The sequence below is a fragment of the Seriola aureovittata genome, chromosome 4, assembly GCF_021018895.1.
Source record: "Seriola aureovittata isolate HTS-2021-v1 ecotype China chromosome 4, ASM2101889v1, whole genome shotgun sequence".
Classification (NCBI taxonomy): domain Eukaryota; kingdom Metazoa; phylum Chordata; class Actinopteri; order Carangiformes; family Carangidae; genus Seriola; species Seriola aureovittata.
Genome location: NC_079367.1, coordinates 3,540,425 through 3,557,540, shown reverse-complemented (window position 1 = coordinate 3,557,540; position 17,116 = coordinate 3,540,425). Strand labels below are relative to the sequence as shown.

The 17,116-nt window shown below is 42.9% G+C and overlaps 1 protein-coding gene across 1 annotated transcript in view; it reads left to right on the top strand.

Annotated features, from left to right (window-relative positions):
- The first annotated feature begins 1,965 nt into the window (after nucleotides 1–1,965).
- The window catches only part of sez6b (seizure related 6 homolog b), a 141,005-nt gene continuing 125,854 nt past the window's right edge, over nucleotides 1,966–17,116 (top strand). The window contains exon 1 of the mRNA XM_056374528.1: nucleotides 1,966–2,439. Within this exon, the coding sequence (XP_056230503.1) occupies nucleotides 2,370–2,439 (70 nt within the window). The 5' untranslated portion in view covers nucleotides 1,966–2,369. The remainder of the gene's footprint in view (nucleotides 2,440–17,116) is intronic.

The following is a 17,116-nucleotide window of genomic DNA, read 5'->3' as shown; positions in this document are numbered from 1 at the left end:
TTCCCCCCCCCCCCCCCCTCCCAAAAGGCCACTGTCTATTCTCATGCATGATTCATAAGTGTTTCTTCTCTTTTATGCAGACATAGCTGTTTCCAGAGAGCAAACATGTTGATGAGCAGGTCATTGTATGGCTAATCTCTGTAAAAGCCTGATTTAAGCACTTCATTTCCATTGTGCTGCCCTCTCTTTTGTTTCATTTGACAGGATTTCGAGCCAACCCAACAAACAGGAGATGTTAGTGATAAGACGGTGCACGCAACATTAGCATAATGACCTCTTTATAATGGTAATCCGTATCATTTTTAGGTTTTAACGCATCAGATTTAGATGAAGGACTTGATCTACAAGAATTATTCATAATTGTTTGAAGCCGTCAAAGCTGAGAAATGCATAGATTAAAGTTAACAACAGAGTTCTGCAGGAATGAATCCCTAAAATTAATAAGTTGCATCTGGTTCCCTTGTCTCTTTTCTTTGAATGGGTTTTTGGTTGAATGCTATTTTATCCTATGACGTAATATATGTCAGTAAATACCTCACTGGTGATCTTTAGAAGCTTTTACGTCTCTTAAATATCATATCTGTTGGAGTTATTCGTTGTTTTGAAGCTTTGTCTACTGTCTTGGAAATCAGCTATCAAATAGCATGTTGTGTCCCAGTACCAAGTTGTTATTCCATGGAATACCAAGATCAACAAACAAGCTAGTAGTCTGTCGTTGGAAAGGAAGTGTGGAAAGTTCAGAGTTAATTAGATTAGTTCAGAGTCCAGGCTACCATTTTTAAGCTTTGAGGTAACAGTCCACTGAGAGTTGAAGGGTGACCCCAGGCATTTTCATAAAGTTGGGGAGATTTTTTAAAGGCAGATAAATTGGGAGCTGAGATATTTTGACTCTTCGTGACTCATGCCTTCAAACTGCAGCCTCTAAATCTGTAATGCAGGTTTTCTGTCGGTGTCCAGGCTGAGATATCTCATGGCATCACTACAGCATAATCAGGGTTATTTTCTCAGGCTTGATGCAGCTCCTTCAGTGTCACACAAGACATTACACACTCCACATGATGTGTGATCTGCATGTGTGAAATCAGAGGAAGAACAAACAATAGCACCAGTGGGAAGTATTTTTCCTACCTTTCAGGCAGCCTTTGTTTTCCAGTCATTTACCTTTAGCAAAGCAGCTAAAAGTTAAGTGTAACCTAATAAACTGGCTACTGAATGTATATCACAATATAAAACTGAAAGGGACCATTACTTTTACTTTACAGTAAAAGTGTTTATGATCCATAAGTAGATTTTATAGTGTTGTACTACTACTTTTACTTAACTAAATCATCAGAATGCTTCCACCAACACTGGTTAAATGAATTGAATTCAATGATTGCATAAAAAGAAAAACATAAAAATGTATAGAATATTCAGTGAGTGATTTAACACATTTAACACACACTAATGCTGAGAACAGGTTATTATGATGTTGCCTAATTACACAGTCTCAGTTGAATATGTTCCACACTTTTACTGAAGTTCTGGACTTAAGTGTCATTTTAGAACCTTAAACTTTAGTATTTCCAGGCGATGCAACTTCGTTCCAGAAGAAATATTGTTCTTTGATCCCACTGTTTGACAGTTATACCTTGTTTTACATAGAAAACAACAATCTGAAACTGAAAAGGGACCATTATGGAAAATGAATACTCTCACTTTACAGTAAATTTAGTTTTTATAGTGTTGTATTGCCAGGAATGTTTCCACCAACACTGATGAAATGAATGGAATTCAATGGTTGCATAAAAAGTAAGCAAAAAACCCCCATAAAATATAAACATAAAATATTAAGTGAGTGATTTTAATACGTTCAACACACGCTTAGTGCTGAGAACAGGTTATTGTGATGTAGCCTAATTACACAGTCTCAGCTGAATGTGTCCCACACACTTGGAGCCTCATTTGCTCGGTGTGTTCCATTGGCCGACGCTAGGAGCTGTCCGCGGTGCTGAATGCGCGGCGGCGGCGGCGCTGCCCTGAAGAGGAGGCTCCCAGCACAGAGCTCAGAGAGGGGCAGCGACGGCAGCAGCAACAGCTCCACAGTCTCCAGCCTCCAGCCAGAGGAGTCAGCGCAGTCAGCGCAGTCAGCCAGTCAGTCAGTCAGTCAGCCAGCCAGTCAGTCAGTCAGTCTGTACGCAAACTAAAAGCCCCTTGTCTCTGTGAATGAGTAGATCGAGGCGGCTGAAGTCAGCGAGAGGAGCGCTCGGTGTGTGTGAGGACGGTGCTCGGCGGAGCTCTCAGTGCTTCAGTCCGCCACAGGAAAAGTGAGGATCCCAAGGACGTTCACTGTACTAACAGCTAGAGAAGCGTAAACCGGGGAAAACGTGATGAACGCGGTCAGAGATTATTTTCTTCTCCTTGTTCTGGCGGCGGCGGTGACGGAAACGGGCGCTAAAGGTAAGAATTGTCCGAAAATATTTAGCCCACTCTCTTATTATTATTTTTCTTTTTTTTCTTCTTTATTCTCTCCGCTGAATGAGAGTGTTCATGGGAGGCTCTCAGCCCTCGACCTCGCTGCTCCTAAGTGAGCGGTTTCTGTTGTGGATTTGATTTGATTTTTTTTGTCTTATTTTCGCCCGGGAATCTTTCCGTTTGCACCGTTTTCTTCTTTACCTCCATGTGCTCACACGGCTGACTGCAAACACACTCCTGAATGTAATGAACACATCAACACCGACAGGGACGTGGTGTTTTTGTTAGATTTTAGGTTGGGGTTTTCTCATTCTTCTCAGATAATGTATGCACAGTGTATACATGCAGCACAAGACCTCAGAGCCTGTGAAAGTTATAAGTCAGAACACAATTACAGAGGCTGAAGAATTCAGACCCCTTCACTTTTTACATAATGACAAAGTGAAATCACTTTTTTCTTTTTAGACATTTCTGCAAATTTATCCAAAATCAAGAACTGACATCTCTGATATTCAAAAGTGCGCAGAAGCTGCTTAAGTCTTCTTGGGTAAGTCTCTACGAGCTCTGGGTTTGGGCAGTATAACTCATTCCTCCTGGCAGATCCACTCAAGATCCATCGCATTGGACGGAAAGTGTCTGTGAACTGCTTTCTGTGCCGTTTAGGTCTGGGCTTCGGCTGGGCCACTCTTGGGCTGGGCTGTATGCTTCGGGTCGGTGTCGTCGCCCCTGTCTCAGATAGCGTGCACTCGGGTTTTCTTCAAGGACCTCTGTGTGTGCGGCTGCATTCATGACATCAATTCTGACCAGACTCCAATCAGGAGTCACAGGTCTTTTACTCAGAGTGACTTCCCTCTTGCCTCTCTACCATTAAGCCCTGATTGATGGGGTGCCGCTAAGGTGGTTGTCGTTCTGGAAGGTTCTCCCATCTCTGCGGACGACTTCTGAAGCTCTAGAGTGGCCGTTGGGTTCTTGGTCACCTCCATGACTAAGGCCCTTCTTGCCTGGTTGCTCAGTTTGATTGGACAGTCCTGGTGGTTCCAAACTTCCTTTTCACAATCATTGAGGTCACCGTTCTCCTGGGAACACTCAAAGCTTTAGAAATGGTTTTTGTACGCTTGGCCTGATTCATGTCTCACTGCAATTTTATCACAGAGGTCTAAAGGAGTTCCCTGGACTTCATGGTTTGGTTTTTGTTCTGATACATATTGTGAACTGTGGGACCTTATATACACAGGTGGACTCCAATCCAGTTGTAGACACATGACCACAGTCTGGAGGGTGCAAGGTCTGAATACTTTTTACATGAGAGATTTCCGTTTTTAATTTTTAATGAATTGGCAAACATTTCTAAAAACTCACTTCACTTTGTCATTATGGGTTATTCAATGTGGATTAATGAGTAAAATGGCAATTTTGCCCATTTAAGATTAATTCTACAAATTGATAAAGTGTGCAAGAAGTGAAGGGGCCTGAGTACTTTCTGAAGTCACTGTTTATAGTAGAAAGTAGAGTCTAATAATAGCTAAAACTTCTTATCTCATTCCTCTATAGTTTCATTATCCTTGCCTTAATTTGAATTTTTAAGAAAACTCAAGTAGGCAAACAGGCTGATAAAAATGTCATTTTCCAGCCTTGGAAAAAAGTCGAAGTGCTCCAAATGAATTCAGCCTATCTCCTGGTCCTCTTGTCAAAGTAGTGGTATGGCTGATAGTGTTTTTGCAGCCTCCCTGCATTATTCATATCCCCTGACAAAATAGAGTCTGCTACAAAACATGGCGGATGTTAGAGAGTTGTCTCCCTGGATAGTTGCAACGATTTGAACAACCACTCAATATTTTCCTCTTCCTTGCTCTTCAAAATTAAGTCCCAGGGATTTGTCATTAAATCAAGTCTCACATTGGATGGTTTGTGCATTAAAAGCTATTATCCAAATATCACGCAGGCGCCTCTTTGTGTTGGAGAAATTACACCAAATGAACTTGTGACGGAGACGGGTTATCTGATGACAGACCCCCGCTCTGTCACTCATCTTTTAATTGGATGTTTTTGTGTAGACACAGCTGACGCCTTGATAATTCAGGTTTTGATTGTGACTTGCACCTTTTGTTTGTATAAATGTGTTGAATGGCTTTGTGCATTCAGGTCCACAGTCTGGCTGCTGACACGCAGACACAGATGGATTGAGCTGTTGACTTATTTAGTCCAAACTCTTAAAGTTTTGATTAGTTTTTTTTTTAAGTTGGGTGGGTGAGTTTCATTTATAAAATCAGTGATTTAGAAAGGTGATACTATAAAGAGCAGCTGAGTGCGTTCCTCGTTTACATATTAGTTGATGTGGAGGCCAGGTTGTGTTGCACAAACACTAACGAACATGAGGTCCTTGTGTCCTATTTCCATAAGTACGTGCTGAGTCTGAGCAGGTTTGTCTCTGTCGTATGTTCCCGCAGTGAAAAAAGTATGTAGACGAAAACTGCTTTTGACTGCACAGCACTGCTGATGTGCACCATTGTCTTTCAATGCAATACAGAGGGGAAATGGAGAAGCTACTCACAGCTGGTAGGAAATGGAAAATGAAATGCAGATGGCGGTGTTTCGGAGAAATATAAAAATATATATATTTTGCTTTCTCTTTGTGAAGTCAATAGATATTAGATGATGGTGATAATGGGCAATATCTGAACACAGGCAAGCCCAAATATCACGATATACGATATTATGGCGATATTTGGGCTGGCTTAGAATATTTATAATATAATATTAAATAATATACTTGTATTTTATGTTTCACGTCTAAGTGAAGTTGTTTCTTAACAGCAGTTAAACAATCACAGGTCTGACTTTTTTTGATATTGTGAGAAATATCACATTAGGCAGGAAATATCGTGATATCCAATATTATCGAATATCGGCCCAAGCCTCGTGGTGGGAGTCTGATTATCCTGTTGTATCATTTTCTGTTTATATAAAATGGAAAAATATGTTGATTTCTAAATCAAACTACCTGCACAACAGAACTATATAAGGTTATAACTGTGTGGTACTGAATATAATTAGTATGTGGTATGGAATCAGGAAGCATGAGGGCTGAGATGTAGGAGATGTATGAGCAGAGTCAGTGAATAAGTAAATGGAGTGCTACATTCTTCGATTCAGTTCTTATAATTTACAGCTTCTACACTTTATACTTTGCTGTTGTTAGTCACAACACAGAGAGATGATAAGAGCACTGGGAGGGCGACAAACAGATACAGAGAAAAACCTTCAACTTTTTCTTAATCTTTTATCAGATTGTCACATTCGATTTCATTTGATTATTTATTTCTTCTGTAATTTGCAACAAAAAGAGACAGATACAGACACACAATACATGATTGAAGAGGAAGAGAGGAAGAAAAATCAGTGACACTTTCTCTTTGTGAAGGTTTTATAAGCTGTTACTGATAAATCTTCACGGATCATCATGTGAATAAGAAAAACTTTTGTGTTGACAGGTTGTGAAAAACGTCTCTGGCCTGTGAGTCGTTCGTAGTCAAGTCATCAATTATGCGTCTGAACAGCAAAAGTCAGTAACTCATCTGTGACTGGATAATGCGACTAAGTTACAATAATCCATCCAGTCTGTTGTAGTAAATGTTAAGTTGTTATTAAATGGATTTTGCTCCAGATATCCTGCGACCCTTTAACAGGTGAGAGGTCAAACTGTCTCCCTGATGAACCAAAGAGCCAGAGAGACAAAGCACATCATGTCATGGAGGATAAACACCAGCCACAACCTGGCAACCCTGAAATCATTTCTATTCAAGGAACAGGTGCCCTTATGTACTGTACCTCCTTTCTTGCTTTAATCATTTCTTCATTTCATACTGGCCAATCAGAGATCGTCTCTGACGTGCTTCCAGTGGAAGTGATGTGGAACAACATCCACTGTTCTCTGTCTGTGCGGAAATGTAGAACTTCATCTGATGTTAATATCAGTTAATCCCATCTTTGCGTTACTAAGAATCCACCATGGCTCAGTGATGAAACACTGTCTGTGGAAACACAAAGAGAAACTTAATGATTTATTAACAACTGATTAATCCATTAGTCACAACTTTTAAACCCTTGTCAGAAATTTTCTCCCAAAATAGTATATTTCTCTAAACTGAATAACAAACATAGACAGTGTTTGACATCGGACCTCTCCGCTTTGTTATAATATTCTAAAGCTTCTGATCTGCCATTTTTCAACATGTTTTGTGGGTCTACAGTCGGCCTTCCCCCTGTTCAGTGTTCATCCATCATCGGCACTGTCGAGATTAATCCGCTTTATGAGATGCTATTCTTGCTCTAATAGACAAGTATCACCCAAGGCAAGTGATAATTCACATTAACAATGGCCATCCTTCACCCTGCCCTTTGATTAGCCTGTAATCAGCAGTGCCAAGACCCTGCAGCCACTTCGTCTGGCTGCCACTTCCTGCTATGATACTGATTCAAAGCTCCTCACTGTCACTGATGCACAAAAACAGCGTTCTCTTTGAGAGCCTCGCTCACATAAAATAAACCTAGCATGAAATAAACATGGGGTCTTTTGAGTAGCAGAAAGGCAGAGATTAAAGAGACTGTGCTGGTTTTGCGATGGTTGTGCTGGCCTGCGGTGATTGTCGTGTTGTTGACCTTGAACTTTGACCTCTCTGGAAGGCGGGAAGTTTCCCCCTGTAGGGGTCTGTAACATAAATTCAATAGATTTAGAAGGGGAACTGGTGGTGCAGGTTTAATACACACATATGACCATCATCCAAAGCATGTCACAGTGCAGTGCAGCGTCTCAGATGAATCTGCATACGATGGACCCTTTGGCTAAAACTAGGTGTGTATCTAAATTATGTTCTGCATACAAGCTGCTGTACCTGTCCTCTGGTTCGCTGCGAGTCGTGTGGTTTTTGGTAATTTGATTAACCCTCTGAACCTGGTTGGAGTATTTTGAATAGAAAAATGCATCAGTCTCTCTCAGTGGTTGTAAATCAGTCAAAGCAGAACAGACAGGTGTCGTACACAAACAGGAGGAATCAGCACGTCGTAACTGATTGATAGTAGCAATGAGTTTCTTATTCACTTAGAGACCGTGTAAAGAGATTATCCCTCATAACTTCAACATGCTTCAATGTTCTCCTCAGTTTTCAGTCATCCACGGTTATGTTGCAAAAAGAAACGGCCAGTAGCTTAAATATTGCCACTGTGCAGATTTAAAACTGATATAATAGATGAAAAAAAAGAAAAAGTAGCCCATAACTGACTCCAAATCGTAATTGGATTCAGTGGAGTAATGGGAACCCTCGTGGCCAAAGGTCAAATTATATTGATCCGAAACTGCAAAATGAATGACAGGAAGAGGAATGATAAGATCCATGAAAATGATCTTTTTTTGTACGACACTATAAATCCAGTTTTAACAGAGCTAAGATAAAGAACATTGCACCAACATGGTTCTCACATGGCTGCAGGACAGACACTCTCCTTTATCCATTCATTAAGATATTTGTCACATGTTTGAAGTTTCACATTATAAACATCTTTTCTTGAACACTTTATAATACAGCCGCAGTTTCAGGTATGAGTCAGGTTTCAATAAGATGTTGCTGAAGTTTCACAAACGTGTTCTTAATGTAAAGTTAGAGAATGAACACATGATATTACATATCTAACATGTGCTGGGTAGAAAACAAACATACCCTTCTGAAGTGTTTAGTGTTTCTGAAATATTTCCATTGTCAAACTATAAGAAAGTGATGTAGTAATGTAACGTATAGATGAAGGTGGATCAAACATGGCTAACCAGGAAGTAGTCAGACCCTTTCACTGCTCCAAACTGTGGTTGCTCCTGGACATGTGTCCACAGCTTGATCCGAGTCCAGTCAAGTTGTGGCAAACTGAATTTGATTGGACGTCGTTTAGAAAGCAACACACGTGTGTATACAAGCTCCAACAATTCACACTGCAGGACAGGACGGAAACCAAACCGTGAGGTCCACTCTAGTTCTAAGGAGCGGCGTGGCCTCAGTGAACCATCACGACTGAAAAATGCTGGAGAACAGTTTTAAATCTGTGGCCAACACACAGTACATTCATATTACGGAAGAACTGCACTAGTACATTAAAGCATCTCAACCTGTGCACCAGGTACGTATATATAGCATTTGTAAACATTGCGGATGCATTAGCTCCTCGTCTGGAGGAGTGAGTCTGGTCTGCAGTAAATCAAACCTCCAGACTGAGCCACTACTGAGGTGATGATGTCGCCGTCTCAGCTCTGGACCGGTTTCAGCTCGGAGCTCGGATCCGTGAGTGATCAGCTCTGCTTCTCCTTAATGGTTTACCCTCCTTACTACACTCGCTGCTGATTGCTGCTCTGTTATTCATCAGTTCTGCTCTGCCTCCCTCCCTCTCTCTCCGGTTACAGCAGCCTGAGCCGTCTGAGAGCAGAACGCAGCGAGTTATGGTGGACCTGAAATAGCAGCTGTTCTGATGATGTCCCTGAGGTTTTGGGGTCAGGAATTCTGTCCTTTTCCCTTCAGATTACTGCCCAGATAAATACGTTGGCCCTGCCTGACCCGGAGCAAGCGATGCCCCCAGAGTCCCACCCCCAGGGTCTGCTTGCATTGCCACGGCCTGTCATCATTGTCAGCGCTCCGCTGGGAGAGCTGCCTCAAACTAATGGCTGCTGCAAGGCTGACTGGGCTAAAGGGGCTTTATTTTAGGCCAACAACAGCAACAGCTCAGTACACACACACACACACACACACACACACATCACGGCATTGACGGGGGCGGTGGATGGGGCTCGTCAGTCCTGTTGGAGGGAATGTAATCTCAAACAACCTAAACACACACATTGATTTGTTAGTGTGTTAAAATGCTGCCACCACACTCAGAATTACTGTGTGATCATTTTTTTTCCTCTGAGAGGAAGCGGTTTGTTCTGAGGTCTCACATATTGTGGGAGAGTTTAGTTACACACACGTCACTACAGGTGCAAGGGTTCGTCAGCTCACGCATTAACACCGACCTCAGTCCACCATGTTTCCACTCGGGGCCCCGGGGGCAGAAATGAGCTGTGGGCTCCTGCTGAGCCCCTTGTTTCGCTGGATCAGTTGGTAATATGCTTGTTGTAACTTGATTACATCACAGTTACTGTGAGGTGCATTATTTTGCAGCGACGTTTAACTTGGCTTAACACACTGTTGTTGTTGTTTTTTTGTGGATTTGAGTTGAATTCGTTTTTTGTTCTGCAGAATATGTTTTAAAGATGATTCCCAGCACAACAAATATACAACTTAAACTTTTGACCAGCCACTAGATTTGTGATATTTTTCATAATAGCAAAAATTTCATGTATTTATTTATTTTTTACAGTTTTACAGTCCTGCTGCAGTCTGAACTTCATTTCACGGTTTTGCTCACTGTACGTTTCACCTCGGCGTGTGATGAACTGCAGTTTAGTGGCAGCAGCACTTGAAACATACCTGAAATATAAGATAATACAATAATATGATTATATATTATAAAACAAACGCCACCTAAAACATAAAATACAATAATATAATATTGTGATAATATCGTATACTGCGATATCGAGATATAACAGTAACAGATACAACCCAACCTCTGAGTTTTCCTCTGCAATCACTTGAGCTTTTAGTTATTTTAGTTTTTCATGTTACGTCAGTTTCTGTTTTCACTCATTTAAATGATCTTAAAGTATGACATACACTGTAAATACAGCACAGAGCTTACTACATATACAGTAAATACACTGATGTAAATCTTTTCAAATTAAAAGCCACAATTAATCAACCAATCATGACCCTGAGATAACTGCACTGTTTTTTAAACCAATCTATAGATACATTTCCATCCTGTCTGTCCAGTCAGGACAGTCTGTTGTTGGTTAATTAAACTAATAATTGTAAAAGAATAAATAAATAAAAAGTTTATTTAGGTCCAAAGACTTGTTTGTTGACGTGTTTCACATGTTTCACACAATGAGAATCACACTGGAGACAAACTGTGGTGCTTTGTTGGCAGTTAACTAGCGTTGGCAAAGGCTTCCGCTCAGACTCCAACCCGGTTACTACAAACTGAAGCAGAACCACGTCGCGCCTTTATCGTGTCACGTGACCTTTAATGAAAAAAGACAGGAAGCTATTTTTATCAGTGAGGGGCGGGCGGTCACTGGAGGGAACAAGTCTAATCTTAGAAACACTTCTTTTCTTATTAACGTGTCTTTTTTTTTTTTTTTAAATATACTTTCAACATCGCACCTGAGTGTGAGCTGCGGATCAGTGAGAGCTCGTTCAAAGACTCACTGCGCTCTGATTAAAGATGAAACTTGAAATCCTCTTTTCCACGACTTCACAAGATGATTTCCATACACTTTTTTTTTTTTTTTTTTTTTGCATCATCTTCAGATTAAAGTCACCATTGTGCCTCTCCTGTGATAAGCAACACACACACACACACACACACACACACACACACACACACACACCCTGTCCCCACCCCCTTCATCATCCTTGCCACGGCAGAAAAAGCAATTTGTTCTCGGTGTCAGTGATCTGATGCAATCAGCGCGGCTTCACGCTCTTGAATAAGAGAAAGACAGCGGCAGAGGACACTGTGTTTAATTAAACGACGACACTTTTGTGAAAGCGAAGATCATATAATTCGGGGAGGAGGAGGATGGCGAGGTTGCGTGTTCGACACCTGCTTTTCACGATTGCGACTGATTAACCTATCCAAACCCGCCTGTTGCTCTCATCAAGGGCCTTTCAGGCCGCCGGGGCGACGCTCTCACTCTAATTGTCTCCGAGCCTTTTCCTCTTTGAAGCGCTCAATTGGAAATGAGTGTTATCAAAATTCAGCGCTACTCCCTCTCACAGGAAACAGGGGGGTGGGGTGGGGTGGGGGGGTGCAGGAGGAGGGGGCGCTGGGTTCTTTACACACTAGCTCCTGACACCTCCTGAGAGGAGCTGAGGGGGCCTGGAGGGGGTGGAGTACTTTTCATTTTCCCTCTTTCTCTCCGTCTAACCCCCCCCTCACCCTTCCCTCCCTTTGCATAGCAGTCCCTGTGAAGCGAGCAGTGTGCGTGTGAAGTGTTTACCCGCGTCTCTGTCAGTCAGAGCCGCGCTCCTGAAGGCTGCGTTCATCTGCTTTACAATATCTCTGTCTCCTCCCCGTGTGTGAGATTTCCGGTGACAGAGCCTCTCTCCGAGTTAAATTACAGACGATGCAAATGGGACGCGATGCGCTTTGAACTGCACCTGCTTCATGTGTCACCGTCGCATCCCGTATCCTGTCATCTCCGAGCGCGCGCTTCAGCTCTCCGGTGTATCGGGCCTTTGAATAAACGCGCCGCCGCGACGCGAACGGTCCCGGAACGAGCTGAACGTCTCGTGTTTGGCTCTAAATCTGTACAATGGAACATTCTCTAAATCCACTTCCGCTCACAGATCACACTTAATTCCAGTTTAAGTCTCGGAATAATCCCCCCCCCCGCTTCCCAGCTGATGCATTAATACTTAACACGGCCTAATTGATAGCTGTCATGTTGCAGCTGTCACTCAGCATCACGCCCTGGGCGAACAGGGTCTGAGTTACGTTGCGGCTCCTGGACGCGCTCCGCTCGCTCCCGCCGCCGTTTCAGAATAATATCAATGAATCATGCGGCCGGTGCAGACTGACACCAGACAGAGAGGGTGTGATGGACGGTGGTTCAGCGGGAGGTGACCAACCAAATATTCACCATATGTCAAGTCATACACTCAATTTAATAACGCTTCACTTTAAACCCCGCCCCCTCCCCTCCCCCCACATTTATGAAAGGATTTATTGACACTGTCAGTTAATCAGTTTCTATTGAAGCAGACAAAACCTGAATGTGATTGTTTACTCATTTATTGGGATGTAGGAGGAGGGCATTAAAGGTCATGACAATCCATCCAATAGCCTTTGAGAAATTTAAGCCGTGACCAAAAATTTCAACCAAGTGGAAAAATGAGAAGATCGGTAACATTCGTTCCAATTCATCCATTTTTATGTGGAGCTTTTTAACTGGGTAACTGAAAACATGTCACCGGGGTTCATCCTCCGAGGACCACGTCTGCACGAAACCTCACGACAATGGATAAAATGACGTTGCTCTGTCAGTTAACCTTGTTTCTGGGCGCCCTCAGATGGCCCCGCCCACCCAGAGTCCAGTGTGACTGTTGTGATTTGGCGCTACGTAAATAAAAAACTGACTTGACTTGATCTTTTGTCTTGTAAAGGAAACCAGCATCTAGTTTTCACACCTTTTAATATTTAAGTCCGTGTCGTGTGTTCATTACAAATTGGTGTTTAATCATATCAGTGGTAATAACGGCGAAAGCTGCGTAAAGCCTGGAACATACTTCGTCTTTGGTTTCCAGTTTGGCGCCCGTGTGAAGAGCCGGTCAGAGACGACACGCTGCCTCGCGGCTGCGTTGTGTGACCTACAGTTTCACACGTTTCCCAGCATGATGGACAGGAGAGACTGTGGTATTGTCAGTGGCGATCCTGGATGCCTGCCCCCCCCCCCCCCCCCCCCCCAGTTTGTTTCAATTGGCAGCTGCTACGATTTACAGATGTTCCCTGAATGCGATGCTCACACAGTTTTTTATTCGTCGCAGGTCTGATGTATTGTAATGTATGAGATTGATGTTTTCCTTGTATTAATTAAGTTGTTATTATTGTTTGTAGACTAATTACAGGAGGTCTAATGGTTGTAAACGTATGTTGGTGATAAGACAATCAGACTGAGTGATCTCAGCGCTCCTCCTGGCTCTATATATACACTGACGGAGCCGACTGTCAGCTGATCGGCTCTTCACTGTCAAAACGTTACTCGGGGAAACAACAACTCAGCACGCCGGCTTTGACAAGTCGTGTTAGTAATCGGCATCAGCCGCTTCCTCATTTCCCCGACGAGCTCTCATTTCCTCCTCTGTCAACATCTCATCTGCTCCCTCTCGGGCTCATATTTAGCCGCCCACCGCACGGCCTCCGAGTCCAGCTCTCTGAGCCCGGGAGCGGCATCGATCCAGCTGCAGCGGCGCAGAACTGGTGTTTGTGCAGCGAAGAAAAGGCCTGTCCGCTCTCCTCTCATTCACTGGCAGGCTGTATACACCTGTCTAATTGGGGCTGGCGTCTGCTGTGCATACAGAGCCAAGGGTCTCTCCACAACGATTAGGACTCCGACAGGCTTGGCTCTCTTTTACACTGCAGCCTCACATCCAGAGCTCTTTGAGGGGGGGGGGGGGGGGGGGTTTGATCCTCACTGCCAGCAGCAAAGGAAGCAGCTCATATTGTGTGTGTGTGTATGTATATGTACTGTATATATAAATCAGAGTGTGTGTGTGTGTGTGTGTGTGTGTGTGTGTGAGGAAGAGGAGAGACACAACACTCGTCAGTGAAGGTTGTGATCTTGATCCGTGTTTCACGCGGTGGTCTTTGGATCTGACCGAGCTCAGCTCAAGTGTTTCCAGGGAAAACCAGGAACAACTGAGTCGAGCGCTTCAGTCTCTGGAACAGGATTGTAGTTGTGATGGCAGGTCACCTGTTATCGTTGATTTTGTTCTGCTGGAAAATGTCTCAGGAATTTTGTTATAAAAATGTGACACGTAGTGCGCCTCGGCAGATGCAGGCTGTAGGTTTAAACCTGCCGTTGGGCGGCGCCTCTTGCAGGTGGCGTTCTCCTTCCATTCCGCTTCTCCTGCCTCAAAATCCCTCCATGCTGGCCGCCTACACGCCGGTTTTGATGAAAGTTTGGATCATGTTGCACAGCTGACACACGTCTTTAGCTGTTTCTTTAAGGTGGTTTCTTTCTGGGGAATCAGCCCTTTCAATGACAGTGAAACAAGTTCCCTTCTGACACTATCTCGCAGGAGCGCCGTTGCTGCATCCAAGACGATTGTGATTGGTTTAAAGAAAATGCAAACAAGCCCGTACAGCAGAATGAACATGGGTGCAGCGCTGTGGGGAGTGGCGGTCTGCGAGACTAGAAGACACGTACCTGGAGCCTTCATATTGTGATAGAATGAAAATCTGAGTTTGTGCAGTGTTTAAGCTGCTGCACACAAAAGCTCCAAATTGTTGTGAAAGTATTAGTGAGCATCGATCAACAAAACAAATCAAGCTGGAGACAAAACTACACACTCGCTCCTCTTCTGTCTCATGTTCTTTTTGCACAGCTGAGATTTTGAGTTTAACGAGGATCGAGCGAACGTCTTGCACATGGATTCAAACTCAGTGTATAAATACCTTCAGTGTGCAAATTATCCAAATGAAAAGAACGGAAAATCCGTTAGCATAAAATGCTAAATCCAAACTGGAGAGTCAGAGTCCTGCTGTCCGTGGACCAGATGATGTCTCATTGGTTTGTGTGGCCCTGGAGTTTACTCCACATATTTAATTTGACTTTACTGATTTTCCTAAACATAAGCAAAGATAAATTTGTGAACACTGACAAAACTACAGCTGCCATGAAGGTTTTTCCCCCGTCACTGTTTCTCAGTGTCGTTAGAGCCGCTCTTTATTAGAAGCACTTTTACTGGAAGTAGCAAAACTGTACAAGCTACTGAAGTCCGTCATGTAACATTTGATGACTCACACTTCACTCTGTGGAAAAAACAGCTCATGTAGTGTGTATGTGGTGTGTATGTAGTGTGTATGTAGTGTGTATGTGGTGTGTATGTGGTGTGTATGTGGTGTGTATGTGGTGTGTATGTAGTGTGTATGTGGTGTGTATGTGGTGTGTATGTAGTGTGTATGTGGTGTGTATGTAGTGTGTATGTGGTGTGTATGTGGTGTGTATGTGGTGTGTATGTGGTGTGTATGTGGTGTGTATGTGGTGTGTATGTAGTGTGTATGTGGTGTGTATGTGGTGTGTATGTAGTGTGTATGTGGTGTGTATGTGGTGTGTATGTGGTGTTATGTGGTGTGTATGTAGTGTGTATGTGGTGTGTATGTGGTGTGTATGTAGTGTGTATATAGTGTGTATGTAGTGTGTATGTGGTGTGTGTGTGTGTGTGTGTGTGTGTGTGTGTGTGTGTGTGTGTGTGTGTGTGTGTGTGTGTGTGTGTGTGTGTGTGTATGTGTGTATGTAGTGTGTATATAGTGTGTATGTAGTGTGTATGTGGTGTGTATGTGGTGTGTATGTGGTGTGTATGTGGTGTGTATGTAGTGTGTATGTGGTGTGTATGTGGTGTGTATGTGGTGTGTATGTGGTGTGTATGTGGTGTGTATGTAGTGTGTATGTGGTGTGTATATAGTGTGTATGTGGTGTGTATGTGGTGTGTATGTGGTGTGTATGTGGTGTGTATGTGGTGTGTATGTAGTGTGTATGTGTGTATAGACTTAGTGAGTGTTTTCCAGCTCTTGAAGGAAGACGTTGATGCAGATGGAGCAGAAGGCAAACGTTGCATCAACGTGTCAGTCTGCACCTTTCAACTGATCAAACATAATGGATGTAGTCACATATATGTGTTTCTCAGACCGTGGATATTGATGTGTAGTTTGACAGCAGTCGCATCAAGAAAAACATCCGTCCATGCGGCGGAGGAGCTGCTCGGCTCACGTCGTGTCAGATTAGTCGGAGAGGAGCCGAGGATCTTTACAGTGTGACAGGAAGTTGTTTGCGGAGCTGATCCTCAGCTCAACACGCGGCGCACGCCTCCGTCAGTGTCGACCGCACAGGTGAGGGTCGGCCCGGTGATGGGCCGTTACATGATGCTGCTTTCAGAATGTTTATCATGAGAGGGGAAGCAAGCAACAGGGTTTATGGGTAATGAAGTCTTGTGATCGAGTAACACATTTGTCAGATTTAGACATAGACACAGACATTTGATGAAACATAGTGTATAAAATTTGTGTTGTGCTAATCGAGTCCATTGTACACAATAATAATAATGTTTATGATTAATGATCTTAATAGTAATATTGTTAATAACAACAACAACAATGGGGTCATAGCGAATAAATGAGGAACAACGTCGTTATGATGATGATAATAATAATAATAATAATAATAATACAGACGCTATAAGGATAAGCATCACAGCTAATGGATGGATTGACAATAATAATACATAATAATAACATTTAATAATGATAACCATGATAATTATTATATCATATTATATGTAGTTCATTCTTTGTATAAACAATGGGAGCTGATTGATCTGAGACTTTGATGGATATGAAACTATTCTGGATGAATCATCGGTTCACAGGTTGAACATCTGCTTCAGGAAACATCTGGTCCACAGTCAGTGGTGCGTGTGCCGCTCACAGGCAGCTGAAGTTTAAGATTATAACTTTCACAAACCTGATAAAACATTCAGCAGTTTAAATGAATTCACTGTGGATTCTGACTCGGTGTGAGAAGAGTTCAGCTCTGAAGCAGGAAACACTGAGGCCCCTCGGCGGAACAGGCAGCTGAGAAGTGATGCTGCTGCTGTAAACATGTTGAACATGAAGCATCGGTTCTGTGAATTGAAAATATATCAATGTTCAGCTCGTTGCGGCATCATGAATAATCAACGCAGGCTCATATAATCCATATGAAGCACAGTATCAAAGCCGATATGGAAAGTATTAATACCAG